This window comes from Muntiacus reevesi, chromosome 5 (genome assembly GCF_963930625.1).
Source record: "Muntiacus reevesi chromosome 5, mMunRee1.1, whole genome shotgun sequence".
Taxonomy (NCBI): domain Eukaryota; kingdom Metazoa; phylum Chordata; class Mammalia; order Artiodactyla; family Cervidae; genus Muntiacus; species Muntiacus reevesi.
The window spans coordinates 25360111-25379970 of record NC_089253.1 but is presented as its reverse complement, the minus strand read 5'-3'; the positions used below and the strand labels follow the sequence as shown (position 1 = coordinate 25379970).

General features: G+C 44.9%; 1 protein-coding gene across 3 annotated transcripts; it reads left to right on the top strand.

The window, feature by feature from the left end:
- The first annotated feature begins 1438 nt into the window (after positions 1–1438).
- On the top strand, positions 1439–17908 carry LOC136169496 (L-lactate dehydrogenase A chain). Of its 3 annotated transcripts, none has more exons than XM_065937275.1 (8): positions 1439–1556; positions 10774–10923; positions 12392–12509; positions 13466–13639; positions 14305–14478; positions 15098–15215; positions 16471–16594; positions 17175–17908. In XM_065937275.1, the coding sequence occupies exons 2-8, from the start codon at positions 10798–10800 to the stop codon at positions 17337–17339; spliced, it is 999 nt and encodes a 332-aa protein (XP_065793347.1). In that variant the 5' UTR covers positions 1439–1556; positions 10774–10797; the 3' UTR covers positions 17340–17908. The 3 variants fall into 3 exon arrangements, with proteins under 3 accessions (XP_065793347.1, XP_065793346.1, XP_065793345.1); XM_065937274.1 differs by lacking the exon at positions 1439–1556 and adding an exon at positions 8338–8487; XM_065937273.1 differs by lacking the exon at positions 1439–1556 and adding an exon at positions 10484–10561.
- Positions 17909–19860: the final 1952 nt, after the last annotated feature.

Below are 19860 nucleotides of genomic sequence, written 5' to 3'. Positions count from 1 at the left end.
CCATGAATTCTCTGTCCTGTCAAATCTCCTCTCATCAGTCAGCAGAAGTTAGGGCAACTCTCTTCCAATCTCCCACCTCCACTGCCTCCAAAATTTCCTTGAGATATTTTCTATTTCTCTTTATTATAGAGACTAATATCCTGTAGACCCAAATCCTTCTTTCCATTGCCAGTCCAACCACAGAATCTTCCCCAACTGGGTATTGATTCTGCATTATAAAAGCCCAGCGAACAAGATGAGCAAAAACGAAACTCCCCTCCCTCAAGACTGGGAAAAGAAGTTGATAAGGAGAAGGAATCCCCCAGGGAGCAGAGAAGGCTGTGAACCATGCCTATACAGGATCCAGACAGCTGAATTTCAGGTTCCCTCCCAGAGATTCGCAGAGGGCAGAGAGGAGCAGTAGGTCGAACTAGGCGTAGTTCTACTTTGCATTCTGATTTGGTTTTCTCCTGGAGATGGAATCTCTAGGAAGAGGCCTCCCCAGTTCTTGACATTGTGGCGGTGACTTTCAGCTCCAACTCTGCTCCCAGGGTGCCCACCCCACCATCCCTTTCACTCTGGAGTCTTTGAGTCCACATAGATAAACACCCACGTGGTTAAGATCCTGCCAGGTCCCCAAATGCCTCAGAGGTCATTTATCGGGTGGGGGTAGCAAGCATCTGGGATTATTGCCTAATCCATTGCAAACTGTCTCCTGCCCCCCGCCCCCCACCAGGGAGAGCAAAGTCTAAAGCCAACTAGCACACTGTGAAACTGTCAACTTTCACCCATTACCCTAAAGAAGGTTTACCACCAGAAGCCCCACAGTCTGCCCTGAGAAATCAATTCCATGTGGGAGGGAGAGCGTGGACTCCAGTGAAGAGCCTTTCCACCCTGCCCCATCCCAGGACTTTTCTCAGAAAACTCCCAATGGGTCTGAAGTCTTCCAGGGAAACTCAGCTGGGCTTCCTCCCTAGGCTGTTCCTAGGAACAGGGTGTGATGGGCCCGCAGCAACAGTCACCCCACTGGGGTCGGCAAGGGCGCCCTCCAAGGGTGTTGGCTCTGGATTATTGCCCAAGGCAGGAAACAAGGGGCCCCTGGTTGCCATGGAGATCTTGGCACAGCCTGTGCCCATCTGTGGCTGACAGGCAGCCTCCCTTAGGAAATGAGGAGGAGAAATTTGGTTGCTTGAGAACTAGCTCAGATGAGGGGAAGGGTCTGTGACATCATGAGCCTGCAGCTGAGGGAGCTGCGGAGGAGGCTGAGGCTGGGAGCTCTGCGAGAACCGTTCCCCACTCAGATGGCCTCCTGCCAATCCTCTGACTTTAATGGCTGGGGTGTGGCCTCCTGCAGAGTGAGGTCTCTATGTCAAGCTGCCAATCCCAAGCCAGGGCTGTTGGAAGAGGCTCTAGTACAGTGGAAAAACCCCAGAAGGCGAGCTGGGAGTGGAGCCACACCCACAGTGCTGGGAAAGAGCCCAGGCTGGTGGAGAAGGCCGTGGTGTCTGGTGCAGAGGAGAGAGCGCTAGACTGGTTGGGAGGTTCCTGTTTCTTAGTCAACACCCTGAAACACGAAGGTAGGGTCAAGAGCATGTCACTGCCCTCCCCTTCTTCCAGCCCTACTTCCCCAACTCGCAATGATGTTGCTTCCCTATAGGCCGATCCTACTGAGAGTGTAAGCAAAGAGTGTGTAGGTGTGAGGGGCTGACCTCCCTCTGATTCAGGGGGTAAAGAAGGGCCGAGACTGCGAGGGCCTCTCCTAAGCTTTCATCCCCTCTGTGGCTAAAACTGGTAGATGAGCTCAGTTAGCATGTCCTTTAAGATGCCTGATGCTGCAAGTGTGTTTGTGCAAAGGGCACGGCTTAACCCTGCACACACGTGGACTGTGCAAGGCTAATGGAGCCCCGGGAAGAGGGAGACTTTATTAGAAAGGGCCCTGAAGCAGCTCTGGGGGCAGGTGAGCCATCTGGACCTTTCGGCAGCCCTGGATGGGGTACCTTGCAGAGGATTTATCAGAGTTACCCTTTGATATTCAGGGAGCAAAGGGTCAACTGCTCTCCTGTCTGTAAGCCACCCCAGGAAAGACTGAGGCACAGAGTAGTGGAGGAGAAGGAAGACTAGGGCAGGAGTTTGAGATGCACCTGCCTACCTTCTATCTATGAGGCCTGAAGCGGTTACACTTTTGAGGTTGGGCAGTGTCACAGTGAAATAGAGGTAAAAATTCTTGTTCTGCTTTCCTCTCTTGGTTGAGGTGAAAACCTTGAGAATGGACATGAAAGCCTGCCCCCTTCCCACAAGCTACACATAAAAGAAGGACCCAACAAATTTATCCAGCTGTAGGGAGGCCTTCTCCACATCTGGACCCACTGTGGCCTCTGGTCCCTCCTGGGTTTCAAAGGAGCTCTCTTCTGTTCTTAGCAAAAGTATGTGTGTTAGTCACTCAGTTATGTCCGACTCTGCGACCCCACGGACTGTAGCCCACCAGGCTCCTCTGTCCATGGGATTCTCTAGGCAAGAACACTGGGGTGGGTAGCCATTTCCTTCTTCAGGGGAATCTTCCTGACCTAGGGATCAAACCTGGGTCTCCTGCCTTGCAGGTGGATTCTTTACTATCTGAGCCACCAGGGAAGCCTTGAACACAATCCCAGCCTCCCTACTTGTACCCTTGAAAAATGAGGTGGGTCTACCTTTTCAGCTCACGGTCCTCTGAGCAGGCTCAAGTGACAGGGCAGAGGGGCTCCTTCTCCAGCAGACCCTACTTTGTGAGGTGTAGCTAGATGAGCACCTAAACAAAATCCTAGGACCAAAATTTCAGTGAAGTTTCCCTGCAGTCAGCAGCTGCACAGACAAGAAGACCTCTGTTCATTTCCCACACCCTGCCCCAGGAAATTACCAATAAACTTCCCTGGCTGTATTCCTATTTACAATTGGCTTGATCCTCTTGGAATTTTAGAGGAAATTGTTCTTCTTTGAGGTAGGCTTGGGAATGTAATTCTCCATTTGGTAAGGTTTAAAGGTTTGAAACATCTACCCAGGAATCAAAGAGAGATGGGCTCCTGTTATCCGTGATTCACTTTCAAAGCCCTGTGAGACTGTTTTTATTAACAAAACCAGTAGCCACCAGAGCCTTAGGAATGTTGGACCCCATTCTGGAACTATTATGGGGAGAAGAGAGTGCCAGGTAAGGATTTCCTATTGCCCCAAGTGGAGCCAGGAGCCTTGAATATCTGCCTCTAGTCCCAGAGCAGCCCCAATCACTTTCCAAAATAGGAGGTGGCCTTGTCACTGAGTCCTGAGCAAAACTATAAAAATGAAGGTGTGTGTGGAGGTTCAACTCTCTAGCTCTGAGCCTCCCTGGATGTTTGAACCAAAAGAGACAGACCCTCTTCTGTTTACAGTCAGGGATGCTGGGACTACAGAGGGAATCTGATTGCCACGATATCTTCATGAAAAGCTGGAGTGAGAACCCCAGGTCAGTGTTGCCTTTCTATCAGGCTACTCACTCATCTTTGCTAAGCCAAGATTGTCACTGTCCTTGCCACCCAACCTGTCAGAGGGAAAGGCTATCAAAGGTTCGCACAGTTCTCCCCTGCTGTGATTAGATAAGGGGCACGTTCCATCACAGTGAGAATTGTCTGGCTTGGAGAGGTCCTGGGACTCCCTCTGCCGCACCGATTACTGAAGGTCTCAGTTTGGAAGCCACTTACATTCTGGTGACAGTCTTTGCCTTGGAATCCATCAATGGGATGGAAGACTTGAGGCCTAACTCCCTGCCTCTTCCTACTGTCCATGAGATTCACCAGGCAAGAGGGTGCAAAGGTTAAATAGCACCATCAACTCAACTGACATGAATTTGAGCAAACTCTAGGAGATAGTAGAGGACAGAGGAATCTGGTGTGCTACAGTCCGTGGGGTTGAACAACTCCCTGCCAGGGGAGTATGAAGATAAAAGGACACAGGTCTAATCTCTTTCCTGGGGTAGAAAGTGGCTAGAAGGGTAATGCTTTAGTCTGTTCAGGCTGCTATAACAAAAGACCATAGACTGAATGGCTTATAAACAAAAAACATTTCTCACAGTTCTGGAGGCTTGGAAGTTCAAGAGCAAGGTACTGGCAAGTTTCTAGTGAGAGTCTGCTTTCAAGTTCATAGATGGCAATCTTTTCACTGTGTCTTCACATGGCAGAAGGCACAGGGAACCTCTCTAGCGTCTCCTTTATAAGGCACTAACTCCATTCATGAAATCTCTACCTTCATGACCTGATCACCTCCTAACAGCCCCACTTCTAAATACTAGTATCTTGGGAATTAGGTTTCAACATATGGCTTTTGGGGAGACACAGGCGTTTTGTATACAGCAAAGAGAATCAGGAGTTTCTGAGGGGATTCTGTTAGGGGGTCAAGTGAGGAATGAACTCTGGAGGGAATGACAGTCTTTAATTCAAAAAGGGAAACAGAGGCAGCATCCAGCACCTGAGGGTGAGCCCAGCTTGAAGGAGGGGAGAAAGAGTTGGGGGTAGGGAGCCATCAGGGTTCCAGAAGAGATGGCACCCAGAAGAACTTGAGGAGTCAGGGCAGAGGCTTCAGCTTCCACTCCCATCATAAGGGAAGTAGATAGGGTTGGGAGGATGACATGAAGTGGTCTCCCACTTCATGAGCGGGGAGGCACCTGCTGTATTCCCAGAGAGAGGAGCTTCCACTTTGGCACATACACAGCAGGCCCTGGCCTGTCAGAGATGGAGACCAAAAAAGCCATCTGCATCTCGGACCCCGCAAGTCTAGTCATCAGCTTTGTAGCCATGGAAAAGGTGGGGAAAAAAAAAAGCCAGTGAGCCTTCAGAGGGACTGTGGAGGCATGCACAGTGTATCAGAGAAGTGAATGTTCCGTCCAGAGTTGGTTGGAGCTGTGTATGTCCTATACTTTCTGTTGTGTATATGCAACAATATCCTTATTCAGGACCCTCAACCATCACCTCTCAACCATCTTGCTTTCACCCCATCTCTCTCATTCCCCCCAAACTTCGGTAACTTCCAGTGACCACCAAAACCCAAAAAAGCAAACTGCCGAATCTCTTAGCCTGACATTTAAAGCTAAAGATTCACCAGATATACCTTGAGTTCCCTGACTCCAAGCATTTGTTTTCTGTTTTCTCAACACCTAATCATCAGTTCAAATCTCTCTCTCTTTCTCTCTCTTTTTTTAAGGCTGAGTTCAAATCTTACCTCTTCCAGGAAGCCCTCACAGGTATCCCTGGCCAAAGGACCTCTCTCTCATCTGAATGCTAGAGCAATACTTTCTACCTCTTTTGTGTCAGTGCTACATTTTATCTTGCACTTTAACTACTGAGGGGGATACTGCTGGTTTTCTCCATTAAATTTGTGGAGAAGCCTTAGAAATTTGCCTTATTCATTTTTGTATCCCCAGCACCTATAATGATACTCTTTACATAGCAGGCATGTAATTTGAAATATATTTATTAAACTAAATGTTGGTGATATGGAGATAGATGAATGAGAAAGTTTCTGCCCATTAGGAGCTTACAATCTAATCAGAGAAAGAGATGCACAGCAATAAGAACTAATTTAATATAAAGCCAAAGGAACAGCACTTGACCTATGGAGGTATGGGGTTTGGGTGGGCAGGGATGGTGGCAAGGGGGATCATGCAGGTTGAAGGAACTGCCTTGGTGGAAGTGAGTGGCATATTTGGGGAATGTGGTAAGTACCCTTGGGAATGGCACACAGAAAGATAGGAGATAAGGCCAGAGAAGGGATATGGGCTTTGGATCATAAAAAGTCTACTGAGCCTTTTCAAGGAATTTGGATTTTATTTTGGAGGCCATGGACTGAGGGGCCACTGAATGTTCTTGAGGAGGAAGATAATATATACTTACTGGATGAAGGAATGACGTGTGTTTTGGGTAGACCATTCTCTGGCCAGGGTCACTTTAGGAAAATCTTAGGTTGGATGCGGAACAGCACCCATCCTCTGCTGAACAGCCAGCCTGTCCCCTGATCAAATCACCTCTTTGTGAGATTTTCCCTTTTAAAGAAACTGCCCCCGCCCCCCCCAAAAAAAACCACTTCGTCAGGATGAAAAATCTGTTCTGCCTTCTGAAACAGTTTCCTGCCCCACCCTCAGCTTTGACTTTATAGTACAGAAGTTCTTGTGTTTGGATTGCATTAGTCAGGATTCTGTATTAGTCAGGGTTCTCCAGAGAACGAATATTTATATATAAAATGAGATGCACTATAAAGAATTGGCTCATGCGATTATGGAGGCTGAGAAGTTCCACGATCTGCTGTCTGCAAGCTGGAGATCCAGGGAAGCAGGTGGTATGCATTCCAGTCCCAGCCAAAGGCCTGAGAAGCAGCAGTGTCAGCAGTGTAAGTCCCATGAGGATCAGAGACCCATGTCTCGGCTCAAGCAGATGGGCAGAGATATGCCCACTGACATCCACTGCCTCTCATTGGAAACTGAACTTTCTGAACCCGGGACTGGCTTGGGCGCCCTATTTCTTGGCCTTTGTGGAATTGGTGGGGGGTGAGGGGCAGGAGGGGGACAACATCCTATAGAGGAAAAACTCACAGTTTGGAGTCCTTAGCCTGGATTAAAGAACCAGCTGAAATCAATTATTAGCTGTAGAACTTTGGCAAAACCAGTTATCTCTTTGTGCCTCAGTTTTCTCATTTGAAAAATGGGGATAATTATACCTACTCCAAAGAATTAAAGTGAAGATGAGGATGGGGACTGTCTAGCTTGCTGCCTGACACACAGGAGGTGCTGAGTAAACAGTACTTTTTTCCTATTTGTAGAGTTAAATAGAAGCTCCAGTTCTACATAAACAGAGGGAAGCTGTGCTTGGAATGAGCTGTTGTTAGGTGCTTTAATTTAGAGGACTGCAAACTCTCTGCCTAGATTATCTTCAGAGATGGTCACAAAGCCCAGTTGTTGAAGGTTCCTACCTGTCTCCCAGCCTAACCTCTGCTCTCCCGGCTCTGCCCTGCTCTTACTGATGGCTGTGGTTGCGCTGATAGGAAGGCAGGGGCTCAGCCCTGGCTCAATGAGGCCATTGTTGCAAAGTTTGAGAAACCACACACACTGTTGCAATTCGCACCCTGCCCTGATGAACCCTGGAGAACCTGTGGCTGGCCCTCAGTCCCTCCAGCTGTGTGTTTGGGGAGACAGCCTAGATTTCTGAGCGTCCTGGAGTGATGGGAAAACTGTTTTTTGTTGTTTAGTTGCTAAGTCACCTCTGATTCTTACAACCGAATGGATTGTAGCTGGCCAGGCTCCTCTGTCCACGGGATTTCCCAGGCAAGAATACTGGAGTGGGTTGCCATTCCCTTCTCCGGGGAGTCTTCCTAACCCAGGGATCAAACTTGGTCTCCTGCACTGGTAGGTGGATTCTTTACCACTAAGCCCCCTAGGAAGCCCGGGAAAACTGTTAGGATGTGCTAGAAAGCGTCCCTGTTTTCTGGAGCTGAGGTTAGAGTTTTCCCTTCAAAACCAAGGAACTCACCAGTAGGGATATTTTTCACAGCTGGCGGCTATTAATCTGTGCCCCAGGTGCATGGAGGAAGTGGATTCACCTATACCCTTAAAACATTCATGGGCAGGTAGGACAGCTGAGTCACACACGCACTTCTACTGCAAGGCGGTTGGCAGGATGTACAGACTGGTGAGGTGCAAGCAGACAGGAGGGGGATACCAAATCTGTGGGTGTGTGGGGTTGGGGGTAGGGGAGAGGAGGAGAAGATGGGTACAGTTGAAAGAGACAGCAGAGGAAGCCCGGCCAGGAACCAGCGTGAGCCAAGGCCTGGAGGTAAAAATAACATATGTTAAAAACATCAAACCTAGGCTGTTCTGGGGCGTGGCTGGGACACAGGTGCTTGGGCAGCAGGGAATGCAATCAAGAGGCTGAGGTTTTACTCTGAGTTGTGAGACTTGCAAGTTTTAGCCGTAGGGGGACGGACAGGGTCACGTTTTGGAAATCACTCGACTTGGGTTAAGTAGACTGACAGTGTGCTAAGAATTTTCTTTTTTCCAACAAATATTCTGTCGTGTGTCGGTTACGTGCTAGAAATTGGGCAGTGGGCAACAGCGGCAAAAATTCAGTTGAGCCTTCCTTGAAAGTAACTTCCACATTTTATAAAAGAGGAAATGGAGGGTCGGCTTGATCCCGGCTTATGGCTCTGTGTTTTGTGCCAGAAGTAGCATGCCTCTGCGCAGTCTTTCTGAAGTCTCGACGCACGTGGGTCGGGCCGCCTGCGGGTCCTCCGCCTGCGCGCGCCGCCGGGGCATCTTCACCGCCACGCCCGGCTGGGAGCCCGCCCCCACCCCAGCGCACACGTGGGTTCTTGCACGTCCGCCCGGCTCCCCCTTGACGTCAGCCTCGCGGTTCCATTTAAGGCCCCTCCCGCGCCCCACTGAGTACCGGAGCCGCTGCCGCCAAGTCCGGATCCCACGCCGCGCGCCTCCGACGCCCGCCCGTTCGACGGTCACTCCCGGTACGGTCCGGCCGGGCGCGCTTTTGCGCCCGAGGGCAAGGGCGATCGCTTTAGGCTTCACTGGCCCAGGCGCTGCCCATGGGGGTGGGGGGTCCCCGCTCTTGGGTGGTGTAGGCGCTGCTTCCAAAGGCCATAGTCCTGAGACCTGGGCGGCGGTGGCCCCACACTACCAAATGGTCTCGGGGGTCGGCCGAACCCCGCTGCTGCTCTAGGTGGGCACAGTGACCTCTGGCCGGACTGGGGAACCAAGGAGGTGGTCGCGCACCTAACCTGGGGTCGATGGTCCGGGTAGATGCAGACGGAATAGGAGACGACTGGTTGGGGAGTGGGGTGGAGTACACCTCCGGGCTTGAAATGAGCAAGCCGCACGGAGCTCGAAGTCAGGTTGCCGGAGTCCACGGAACCGAAAAAGCCTCAGCAGTCTGGGGCGGGTTCCCGGAAGCCGGAAAGCCGCTGGGTGCACTCGGATCGCATTTTAATCCTGGCACTCTCGGGAGGTGGGCTCCTTGGGGCAGCCGCTGCCTGCAGAGGAGGGGGAGCTCTTGGCGCAAGTTACTTTTGTTAAGCAGCTGCTGCTGTATCGGTCGCTGAACTAGACGTGGTGCATGCAAATACGAAGGAGAAAGGGTATCAGCTCTTCCGCCTCTCAGTAGAATCAGAGGAGGATCATCTGGTACCTTCATCTCCTTTTAACAAACGGGGAACCTAAGGCCGATTAGGGCATCTCTAAGGTCACAGTGAGTGCCTGGCAGAGTTGGGGGAAGGTAGACAGACCCTCTTTCTCCAGGGCTCCACTCCCATCCGTATCCCCACACTGAAGGGAGCGCTGGAGCCTAGAGCTTCGGTTTTGGTGAAACCAGGAGATGTCTGCAGAAAGCACTCCCTTCCCCCTGCCAGGCTGCAGAAACCTTTCAGGGCTGTCTAGAAATAGCAGTGATTTGTCAGGAGAGACTCGATTCCAGCTTGGTGACTCTGGGCTGCCTGCCTGCAAGTCCTCTCAGATATTTTTGCCCTTTGGAGCAGTGTCAAGATTAGACGTAGTGCTTTCGGGATGCAGTCTATGAAAATCTCTCCAGTGAACGCAGAACCACCCTTACCCCACCCTACTCCCCACTCTCCACCGCCCCCCCCCCCCCACCTCCCCGGCTCTGGAAATCGAGGCTTCCACCAAGAGGAACTTTATTGATGAACTTTAGGGGTCCAGGCTTCAGGTCTCTGCAGCTATCCCTGTAGTAACAAAATTTCCTCATACCAGGCCTCACGCCTTTGCAACAAAGATCACGGCGGAAGCCACGCGAGGTGCCTCCCTGTGAGTTGGCTAACAGTCCCTGGTATCAAGATTTAAACTCTGGTTCTGGCAGCGCGCCAGGCCGGGGAGGCAGCCAGCCGGGCTTCACGAACAAGTGTGCTTCAGAGCCCGAGTTCAGTCTGAAAAAGTCTGGATTCCTAGCTCGTTCAGACCCACAGAGCAGTAGACTTCCTCCTCATCAGGTCCGCTTACGGGCGGGGTCCGCAAGCCAGCGCTGGGCTGTCAGGGCTGGCGCTCACCTCTCAGTAGCCTGCGGCGCCTAGGCGCACGACTTTTGCCTCCCCCCAGCGCTGTGAAGTGCGCTTGCGCACAAGATGAGGCGCGGGGCCTGGGCGAGGGAGGGGCGGCCGCTGATCTTCCGGGTCTGGGCGGGGCGTAAACTCCGCGGGCCCCCGCACACTCGCCACTGGATGGCCACTGCTTCTTGGGGGCGGGGGTTGGGGACCGGGAGGCGAAAACTAGAGCTGCGCATGAGCAGAGCTCCCACGAGTTCTGGCTAGTGCCGTGAGGACGTTAGAGCCGCTTTACGCACCTACCTGTGGTCCTTGCGGGGCTTGGCAAACGTCCTGGGGATTGGAGTAGAGTACTTGTGGTCCTTAAGGGCTTGGCAGGCGTCCTGGTGCCTGCAGAAGTGTTGGGCCGGCGGCTCATAGTGATCTTGTTTGTAGAAAGGCTAGCTCCGCTTGGAGTTAATAAATCAAGATGAGTGAGCCTTCAGGAGGCTATACTTATACCCAAACTTCAATATTATTTTTCCACGCCAAGGTGAGGAACTTTACACCAAGACCCTAGTCAGACCAGAGCCCGGCATTAGGCCTTTCGTTTCTTTGTCTGTCGGTAGGTTTCTTCCCTTCTCCCCCCTTGTAGTCATTTCTTGTGATTTTTAGGGGCGGGTATCCCAAAAGGAAGCAAAAGAAGCTTTTTCAGAACAGTTTTCGGAAGGATGCAAGTGACGGTGCATGTTTTTTCCCTTATAGATTCCTTTAGGTTCTAAGTCCAAGATGGCCACTCTCAAGGATCAACTGATTCAGAATCTTCTTAAGGAAGAACATGTCCCCCAGAATAAGATTACAGTTGTTGGGGTTGGTGCTGTTGGCATGGCCTGTGCCATCAGTATCTTAATGAAGGTAAGTGAGAGCCTTTCACTTTGCAAGTCCCTTAAGGATACCTTGACTCCATCCATCTACTGTTTGCTCTCCAAGAATTGCATTATCACATCGTATATACAAATATATAAGCTCATGCACTCACTGAAAGAACTTTATGTGAAACAAACTTTTAAAACCTGATGCTATTCCAAAAGGGTATCTAAACTACAAAAATTAAAGGTTTCTAGGTTGGAGACCCAGTTCCTTAAATTCGCTGTGCTTTATTAACCTCATTAGTTGCCTACAAATGAAAAAGTAGAGTCTATGCCTTTAAGCAAGCTAAAATTATTTACAAGTAATTTTTGAATTGAAATTGACACATATACATGGTAAAATTAAACTGAATGTGGGAAGTCTTTTGCCCATGGTAATCCCCTCTGCCCCGCTCCTTGGATAGCAGTTTTGGTATCAACTATGGAGCTAACATTTAATTAGAAAAAATTTGTGAATGAATAAAAAACACTTTTTATAGCATTCAAGCCTGGTTTATATTAAAAAGAAATTGAGAGAGCTTAAAGTTCAGATAGGAGTTACTAGTAAGAGAGTGAAGTGATGAATTCTGGATTCCAAACAAAAAGGACTGAAATGAGAAGGGACTGAAGGCAGAAATGAGCTCTGCAAAGGTCTTGTAATCACGCAGGTTGCTCTGTGTGTTCTTAAAAGAGACCACTTGTTATTCAAAGTCTTTATTCCTTCCCCACTGGATCAGACATTGATACCATTTATTTTTCCCAAACCAGTGAACCACCTGTGGTCGTTTTCTGTGATGCCCCCTAACTGAGGTGTGACTAAGAGTAACTGGCAGACCACTTATTACACTGTAGCTGATTAGGGGTAGATCTGCACCTCGGCTTTTATAATCTCTTTGGTTATGATGGTCCACATTCCATTTGTATTAAAGCTATTATTGGTGCTCCTTGTCTGAGATGCACCTATGAACTTCTGTAGGTTCACCTGAAAGGATATTTTTCACCAACATTTTGTAATGCACAAATCTGTCTATAAGTAAAACTTTATGTTGGTTAACATATGGAAAACATGTAACCAGGGAATGATCTAGAATACCACTTTTTAGGCCTTAATACTAGTCTATATCATCTGTTTAATGACTAACAACCTAAAATCAACGTGTAAAACTGAATTTGAGAGACTAAATAGAGCAGTTTTACATAACTGTGTGGTACTCACTGCAAATTCAGTGTCCTGCTTCTGTGCAGTGGTGGTGGAGCTCCTGCCGAGGGTGCTCCGATGAGAGAGGGGGTCAGTTCTTTTTCCTATGTATATGTCATCTATGAGTCAGCTTTTAATGGGAGCCTACCTCTACTTTGAGGTACATACTAATAATAAAGTAGCAGAATTCTATACCAGAAATATGGAAATTTTGCATGGTTGTCTAAAAATTTGGAAATGGCTATTTTCCATTGAACTAAAATTCTATGTCTTTCAGGACTTGGCAGATGAAATTGCTCTTGTTGACGTCATGGAAGATAAACTGAAGGGAGAGATGATGGATCTCCAACATGGCAGCCTTTTCCTTAGAACACCAAAAATTGTCTCTGGCAAAGGTTGATTTTGGCAAATTTATATTACATTTTGTGTTAGGCTTAATTCTTTATCAGGCTTGAAAATCCTATCAGTTCTTCAAAGATTTCCTCTTTATACAGGATAAGAGCCTTTTAAACAATTTTGCATTGATATCTATAGATATCAATGTTTGAATTTCCAAAAGTGTTTGTAAATGAAAATCCAGTTTGTCCATGATGTAGAAAGCATCTGAATTATAATATAACTAGCAAAACTTCTTAGGTTCATAGTTTACCACTTTGCTTCAAATATTTAAATGCACTTACTTCCATTACTTCCTTTCATACACTAACACGAGGTTGAGACTAGGGTAAATGAGCCTGTTGAGCAGATACTCTTGGCTTGACCCTGTCACACTTTACAAGCACCAGCCAGGAAACAGACATGGGCCTAAATAGTCAGTTTTGACATTTGGAAACCATTGACCATTTATCTGATAGATTACTCTTTTCATTGTCTTCAACCCAGGATTAACCATCCTGTGCCATAGGATATATAGAAGCAAAACATGCTTGATAAGTGTGAAGTTGCCTCTACTTAAAAAAAAAAAAACAACCCATCCCTGAGCTGATATGACCACAATTAAGTAGAAATCGGAGTGTGGAAAAGTGTGAACATTAAGCTCAGGCGGCAAAAAATTGGGGTGTGTTCTCATTTGATGAGTGTGAAATAAATTTTATTCCTTTCAGCTCCCCCCAGTCATAGTTATATAAAGCCACAGTATAACTACATAATACAAGGAAGGTGTTGATGTAGTCTTCCTCCATGTAAGCGGCCACAGTGATAAAACTCCAAAAGTAAAGGAGTCTGGGCATATATGTGTATGCCACATACACAAAGCACTGATAGAACTGTCTGTTTAAAAGGTTAATGGAACAGATTTTTGCTGGAGTTTTCTTAAAAGCCTTAATCTAGTTATTGTTTCTCTCTTGTCTAGACTATAATGTGACAGCAAACTCCAGGCTGGTTATTATCACAGCTGGGGCACGTCAGCAAGAGGGGGAGAGCCGTCTTAATTTGGTCCAGCGTAACGTGAACATCTTTAAATTCATCATTCCTAATATTGTAAAATACAGCCCAAATTGCAAGTTGCTTGTTGTTTCCAATCCAGGTGAGACTTTTAATGGCATAAAAATAGATGAGTTAGAGTAAAACTGTTAGTATGTATCATAATCTATATATATGTCTCATATTTCTCATTTTCCTCAGAGTAAATTTGTGTTTTTGTAAAATAGTTAAATTTAAAACATTAAGGGGAAACAATGGCTTTAACATAGTGGACACTTTAAAATTTGTAACTTGCCTAGGAAGATCTTGGATAAGGAATAATTATGAATAGTGTGTTATTGATGCACAACTTATTTTCATTAAACTACACTTCTTGAAAACTTAATGTATTTGTTATACACAATATAGAGGCTTAAAAATATTAACAGAAATATTGATTGGTCGTGATAAATAGCAAGATCTATACAGAGCCATGAATCTTGAGTGGTCAGTCAGTCATTAGCTCATGATTCACATAGTGAAAATGTTAGTCTCTCAGTTGTGACCAACTCTTTTGTGGCCCCATGGACTGGGGCCTGCCAGGTTCCTCTGTCCATGGAATTCTGCAGGCAAAGATACTGGAGTGGGTAGCCATTCCATTTTCCAGGGGATCTTCCCAACCCAGGGATCAAACCCAGGTCTTCTGCATTGCCGGCAGATTCTTTACCTTCTGAGTCACCAGGGAAGCCCAATTCACATAATACCTCTGCCTAAATATTTTCTCCACAGTCGATATTTTGACCTATGTGGCTTGGAAGATAAGCGGCTTTCCCAAAAACCGTGTTATTGGAAGTGGTTGCAATCTGGATTCAGCTCGGTTCCGTTATCTCATGGGGGAGAGGCTGGGAGTTCACCCGTTAAGCTGCCATGGGTGGATCCTTGGGGAGCACGGCGACTCTAGTGGTAAGTATGACTCCTTTATTGTTTGCAAAGATTGTGTAAAAAATGGACAGGAGTATAGTTACTGAATCAGAGCCTAAATCAGATATCCATTTATTAGGGTAGGTGGTTTCCAGAAATCTTATCTCTTGGTATAATTACATGCTAGAATTGTTAAAATTTTAGCCATTTTTGTGTGACATATTTTGGTATAAGGGATGAAGAATGAAATTTATTGTAATGAACATATTAAATAAGATGATAGTTCTTAATATCACAGCTATTTATAGGCAAACTGCTTGTCCCTGAAAAGGACAGCTAATCCAAATGGAGTGTATGAGAAAAAGTCTATTATCACAGTTGAAAGATGTTATAATTTGTGGAGAGTTCTTGGTTCCTTATGGCAAGAAAATTCCTCTTATGATCTCATAATATCCTGTCTCTATATTTCGCATTAGAAAAAAGCAGATTAGCATACAATGGAAATTCTTAGCTTTACATAATTTAATCAGTGAAAATCTAAGAGTATTGGTAGTCTTGACCACCTACCAAAAGGGGATAATCTTCCTCAGATAAGAAAACACAATTTTTAGAGAATGGGTCAGAATTGCTTGGGAGTAAATATATTCTGTACTATTTTTAGTGCCTGTATGGAGTGGAGTGAATGTTGCTGGTGTCTCCCTGAAGAATTTACACCCTGAGTTAGGCACTGATGCAGATAAGGAACAGTGGAAAGCGGTCCACAAACAGGTGGTTGACAGGTAACAGCTCTCATAGTCTGTAACACAGGAGGTCAAAATTTATTATTTTTATTTAAGAAATAAAAAGTTTTGGAAATTCCCTGGTTGTCCAGTGGTTAGGACCTGAGCTTTCACTGCTGAGCTTGTGAGTTCATCCCTGGTCGAGGAACTGAGATCTGGCAAGCCTTGCACGTGGCCAGAAAGAAAAAAAGATTGAAAGTTTAATAACCTTTGCATTTGGTAGCTGTCAGAAAACTTGTTTTCTAAAGCTTGTTAAAACTTGTACTATAAAACAGGTAAAGGTATTAGATATTGCAGGCATGTATTAATGTTACAGTCTACTTTTATTTGCCATAATTCTCAATTTATAGTATGATAACTCTTCCTGCATTTGTAAAGTCAGATATAAAACAAGTCTACCTGATTTGAGATTCAGTCTTTACTTCAAAAGCATGTATCATTGATTTAGTTAGGAATAAGAATATTTTAATCTAAGTTCTTACAATAATCTATGAATAGAAACACAACTAGCTGCTTGTTTACGCAGATGATTATAAAGTTTTAAGCAAGATACAAATTCATCATGGTACACAAAATAATTAACTGTTAGAAATTGTTCAAATAGGGAAACTTGCAACTTACTGGCATTATTTACTTTAAATAAGATAGCCATGTGTAGATCTCAGGTCTTTGGAATTGAAGAATGAATCATGATTGGTCTAAGCAAAGCCCTCTGATTTGTATTTGTTAAAACCTGTGAACCCGTCATTCAACCCAAGAAATGTTGACGGTTGCTGTCAACTAACTGTAGTGTTTGTTGAGTTGGAATTATTAGTCTGCTGGTGCTTGGAAATGAGTGGATTCTGTGCTCTTCCCACTTACCCCTAACCCCCCACCCCCACATACACACTCTTGAGATAATCCCAAGTCAAGCATGCAATATGTAATTTCGGATCTGCTTTTTTAAATTTAGTATTGCGTTTATAAGAATCATCTATTTTGTTGCCAGAGCCATAGTTGTTTGTTTTGACAACTAGGTATAATTTATCCATCCTCCTGTTGAAGGACACTGGTGGTGTTGCCAGGTTCTTGAACATCCCCATACATAATATCCTGGCATACATGTGCAAGGGTTACACTTAGGTATATAATGCAACTTTATTATTTATACAGTATTACTTATTATATCAGTGATTTCTCATAAAGCATATGTTCAGTGAAAGCTTTTTCTTCGTTCCTCCTACCCTACCTTTTCCTGTCCTTCGCTATCCTGCAGTGCTTATGAGGTGATCAAACTGAAAGGCTACACATCCTGGGCCATTGGACTGTCAGTGGCCGATTTGGCAGAAAGTATCATGAAGAATCTTAGGCGGGTGCATCCGATTTCCACCATGATTAAGGTAGGTCTATGTAGTAAAATGTATTTGAATGCCATTATTTCCTGTTTTGTTTTTTAAACTCATTTCAGAAAGCAATTAGATTAAGGTAAGTCCTCAATCATTGATTTGAGTAAAATAAATTAGTGCACCTGCAGCTTTCTTTTTTGAAAAGACATGGTTGAGCTTTAGGATTAATGCGGTTAGTACTGTGGTTATTAGCACTTAGATACTTAATAATAACCTGTTGACTGAAAAACTTGATTCAATTTTGTTGAGATGAGTGGAAGACTATAAAAGACAAATTTTTCTCCTTTGGGGAAAAATAGAAATCACACTCAAAGTTACCAAAGTGTCAGACAATAAAAATTGGAAAGTATGAGGGATAATAGCAATAATGTAGATTTTCTTTTAGAATGGAAGTCTTGCTGCTATTTTAATGACTTTCATTTACCCTTTTAATTACATCCTAACTGAAAATCTAGGAAGAAATTCTACTTGCTAAGTTGTATTAAGTAAGCTTCATGATTGTAGAGAATAGAAAGTCTTGGGAGATCCCAGAATGCATAGAAAAAACATAAAATATTTTTCATTTCATCCTCAGGGTCTCTATGGAATAAAAGAAGATGTCTTCCTTAGTGTTCCTTGCATCTTGGGACAGAATGGAATCTCAGACGTTGTGAAAGTGACTCTGACTCATGAGGAAGAGGCCTGTTTGAAGAAGAGTGCAGATACACTTTGGGGGATCCAGAAAGAACTGCAGTTTTAAAGTTGTCTAATGTTGTATCACTTCGCTGTCTAGGCTACACAGGATTTTAGTTGGAGGTTGTAACTCATATTGTCCTTTATATCTGATCTGTGATTAAAACAGTAATGTTAAGACAGCCTAGGAAAAAATCAACTTCCTAATGTTAGAAATAGGAATGGTTCATAAAACCTTGCAGCTGTATCCTGATGCTGGCTGGCACTTACCTTGTGTGGTCCTAAATTGGTTTGTCAAATAATTCAACTTCCTCAAGAGGTACCACTGCCCATGTTGCAGATGCTGCAGTTGCCCTTCAAACCAGATGTGTATTTACTGTGTTATATAACCTCTGGTTCCTTTAGCCAAGGTGCCTAGTCCAACTTTTTCCCTCCAGTGAATCACATCCTGGGATCCAATGTATAAATCCAGTATTGCATGCCACGTGCATAACTGTTCTAAAGAATATTATGTACTGTATGAATCAGGATAGTGTACACTGCCTTGTAATGTAAAAGGGAAAAATTACATAAATAATGCAGCCAACTAAGTGTTACACCAACTAAATCTTGAACAGTGACTACTCTGGTAATTAAGATACAGTTATAAAGCTGTTATTTGTTCATTACATAAACGGGAGCCATTGGGTTATTGGGCTGCACTGCAATGAATTTTTTTTTTTTTTGCAATGAATATTTTAAGGAGTACTGTTTACTAATGACCAGACTTTATTAAGAATTAAGGGCGTGATTAGATTGGCTAGACTGTTTTGTTACCATTTCCATTGTAATCATTTTAATACACTAAGCCCTCAAATATTATGAGATAATTTGATGATAGTGCTAATCATAACTGGTACTCTACAATTCACATAGGTAACACCCTATACATAGATGTAAAAATCATTATTTGCCAACTGAACATAAGCAATGGTTCTGTGCCACTACAGAGGGGAAATTTTTAAGAACCTTCACTCTGGAGGCCAGTAACAATTGTTTTTCAGTCGCTAAGTTGTGTCCGACTCTGTGACACCATGGTCTGGTCTGCAGCATACCAGACTTCCTTGTCCTTCACTAAGTCTTGGGAGTTTGCTCAAACTCGTCCACTGAGTCAATGATGCCATCCAACCATCTCGTGGTACTTAATTTTAAACTAAATACTCCTGGTGGTTATCTATGCAAAAATTTTCTTTCGATCTCCCTCAAAATATTTCCATAACTATGACCTTCTTCAGGCCTAAAAACTATACTTCCAGAGGTTAACTAGAACAACTTTATGGTCATCACTTCCAGGGTTTTTCCCCAAACTTTGCTACTTGAGAGACAGTTAAGAGAACTGTTTTTTAATGGGTCTCAAACGTAGAAGGATAAGACTAGCCTACATAGGCCTTACAATTAGCTGTTATAATAGGATTTGCTTTCCTATAGACTTCAATAGCCTTAAGATATGTTACATAGCACAAAATTCACCCTTTTAAAGTGTACAGTTCTATGGATTCACATAGTTATGCAACTATTACCACTGCTGCTACTGCTAAGTCACTTTAGTCATGTCCAACTCTGTGTGATCCCACAGACAGCAGCCCACCAGGCTCCCCCATCCCTGGGATTCTCCAGGCAAAAACACTGGAATGGGTTGCCATTTCCTTCTCCAACTATTACCACTAAGAACTGTTAATTATCCCCCCAAAGAAATATGAAGTTATTCCTATACCCTTTTGTAGACTCTGATGCAGTCTTTTAAAAAACATATTTACCCTTATTTAGTGTTGACACAATAAATTAGCTAATATCAACATGACAAGATGCTTAACAGATTAAATATTTCATGAATTTTCAGATTTAATCTCGTAAAGCTTCCTTAGTTTCGGGCACACTATGTTCCATGTTCACCAGGTATCTTCCTGCCCTAGGTAAGGGTAGGCCAACCCTGCAAGGCGCCCTGATTGTTTTTAATGGAATATGATCTCATTTTTATAACCTTGGGCAGTGGACAAAGCAGGCCTTAGCCCCATCTTAAAACAAGTTGCCAGTTAGTGGAAGAAGCAAAGGGGATGTTCAGAATATGTGCCTTGGGCAGGTATGAAGAGCCTCTTCACCTACAGCAGGAGTTTAATCACTATGAAAATGACACTTGGCATGCAGGTGTAAAGCTTGGATCTGGAGGTCATCCAAGTCAGCACTATCTCACACTCAGTCTCTAGTAAATGAGGTACAAGGGCCAGAAGATGTGGAAGGAAGTAAAATAGCCAAGTAGTACAGATTCAGTAGCCACTGCCACACCTGAGAAGCCCTTTCCTGGGGCTAATAATAGGTTGTGAAAGGTGCCATAAGAGAAACAGGAGAGATGTTGGGAGGGGATGGTAGTTGATACATCTGTCAAGGAAAGTTAGAGGAAGTGCCATTTTTGTTCAAAACTGAAAATGAGGAATCAACTTTTGACAAGGGCTGGGGAAAAACTTTGCAGACATACACAACAGCAAAAAGTCCTGAAGTGGGAAAAAGCTGTCCAAAAGCTGGAAGGAAGTGTGGTGTCTTGAGAAGAAGTT

Excerpts from the sequence above, each read along its gene's own strand:
- LOC136169496 (XM_065937273.1), top strand. The coding sequence starts at position 10,499 with ATGAGTGAGCCTTCAGGAGGCTATACTTATACCCAAACTTCAATATTA. Across the intron at positions 10,924-12,391 it reads CCATCAGTATCTTAATGAAG|GACTTGGCAGATGAAATTGC; the intron begins GTAAGTGAGAGC and ends TATGTCTTTCAG. Across the intron at positions 13,640-14,304 it reads GCTTGTTGTTTCCAATCCAG|TCGATATTTTGACCTATGTG; the intron begins GTGAGACTTTTA and ends TTTTCTCCACAG.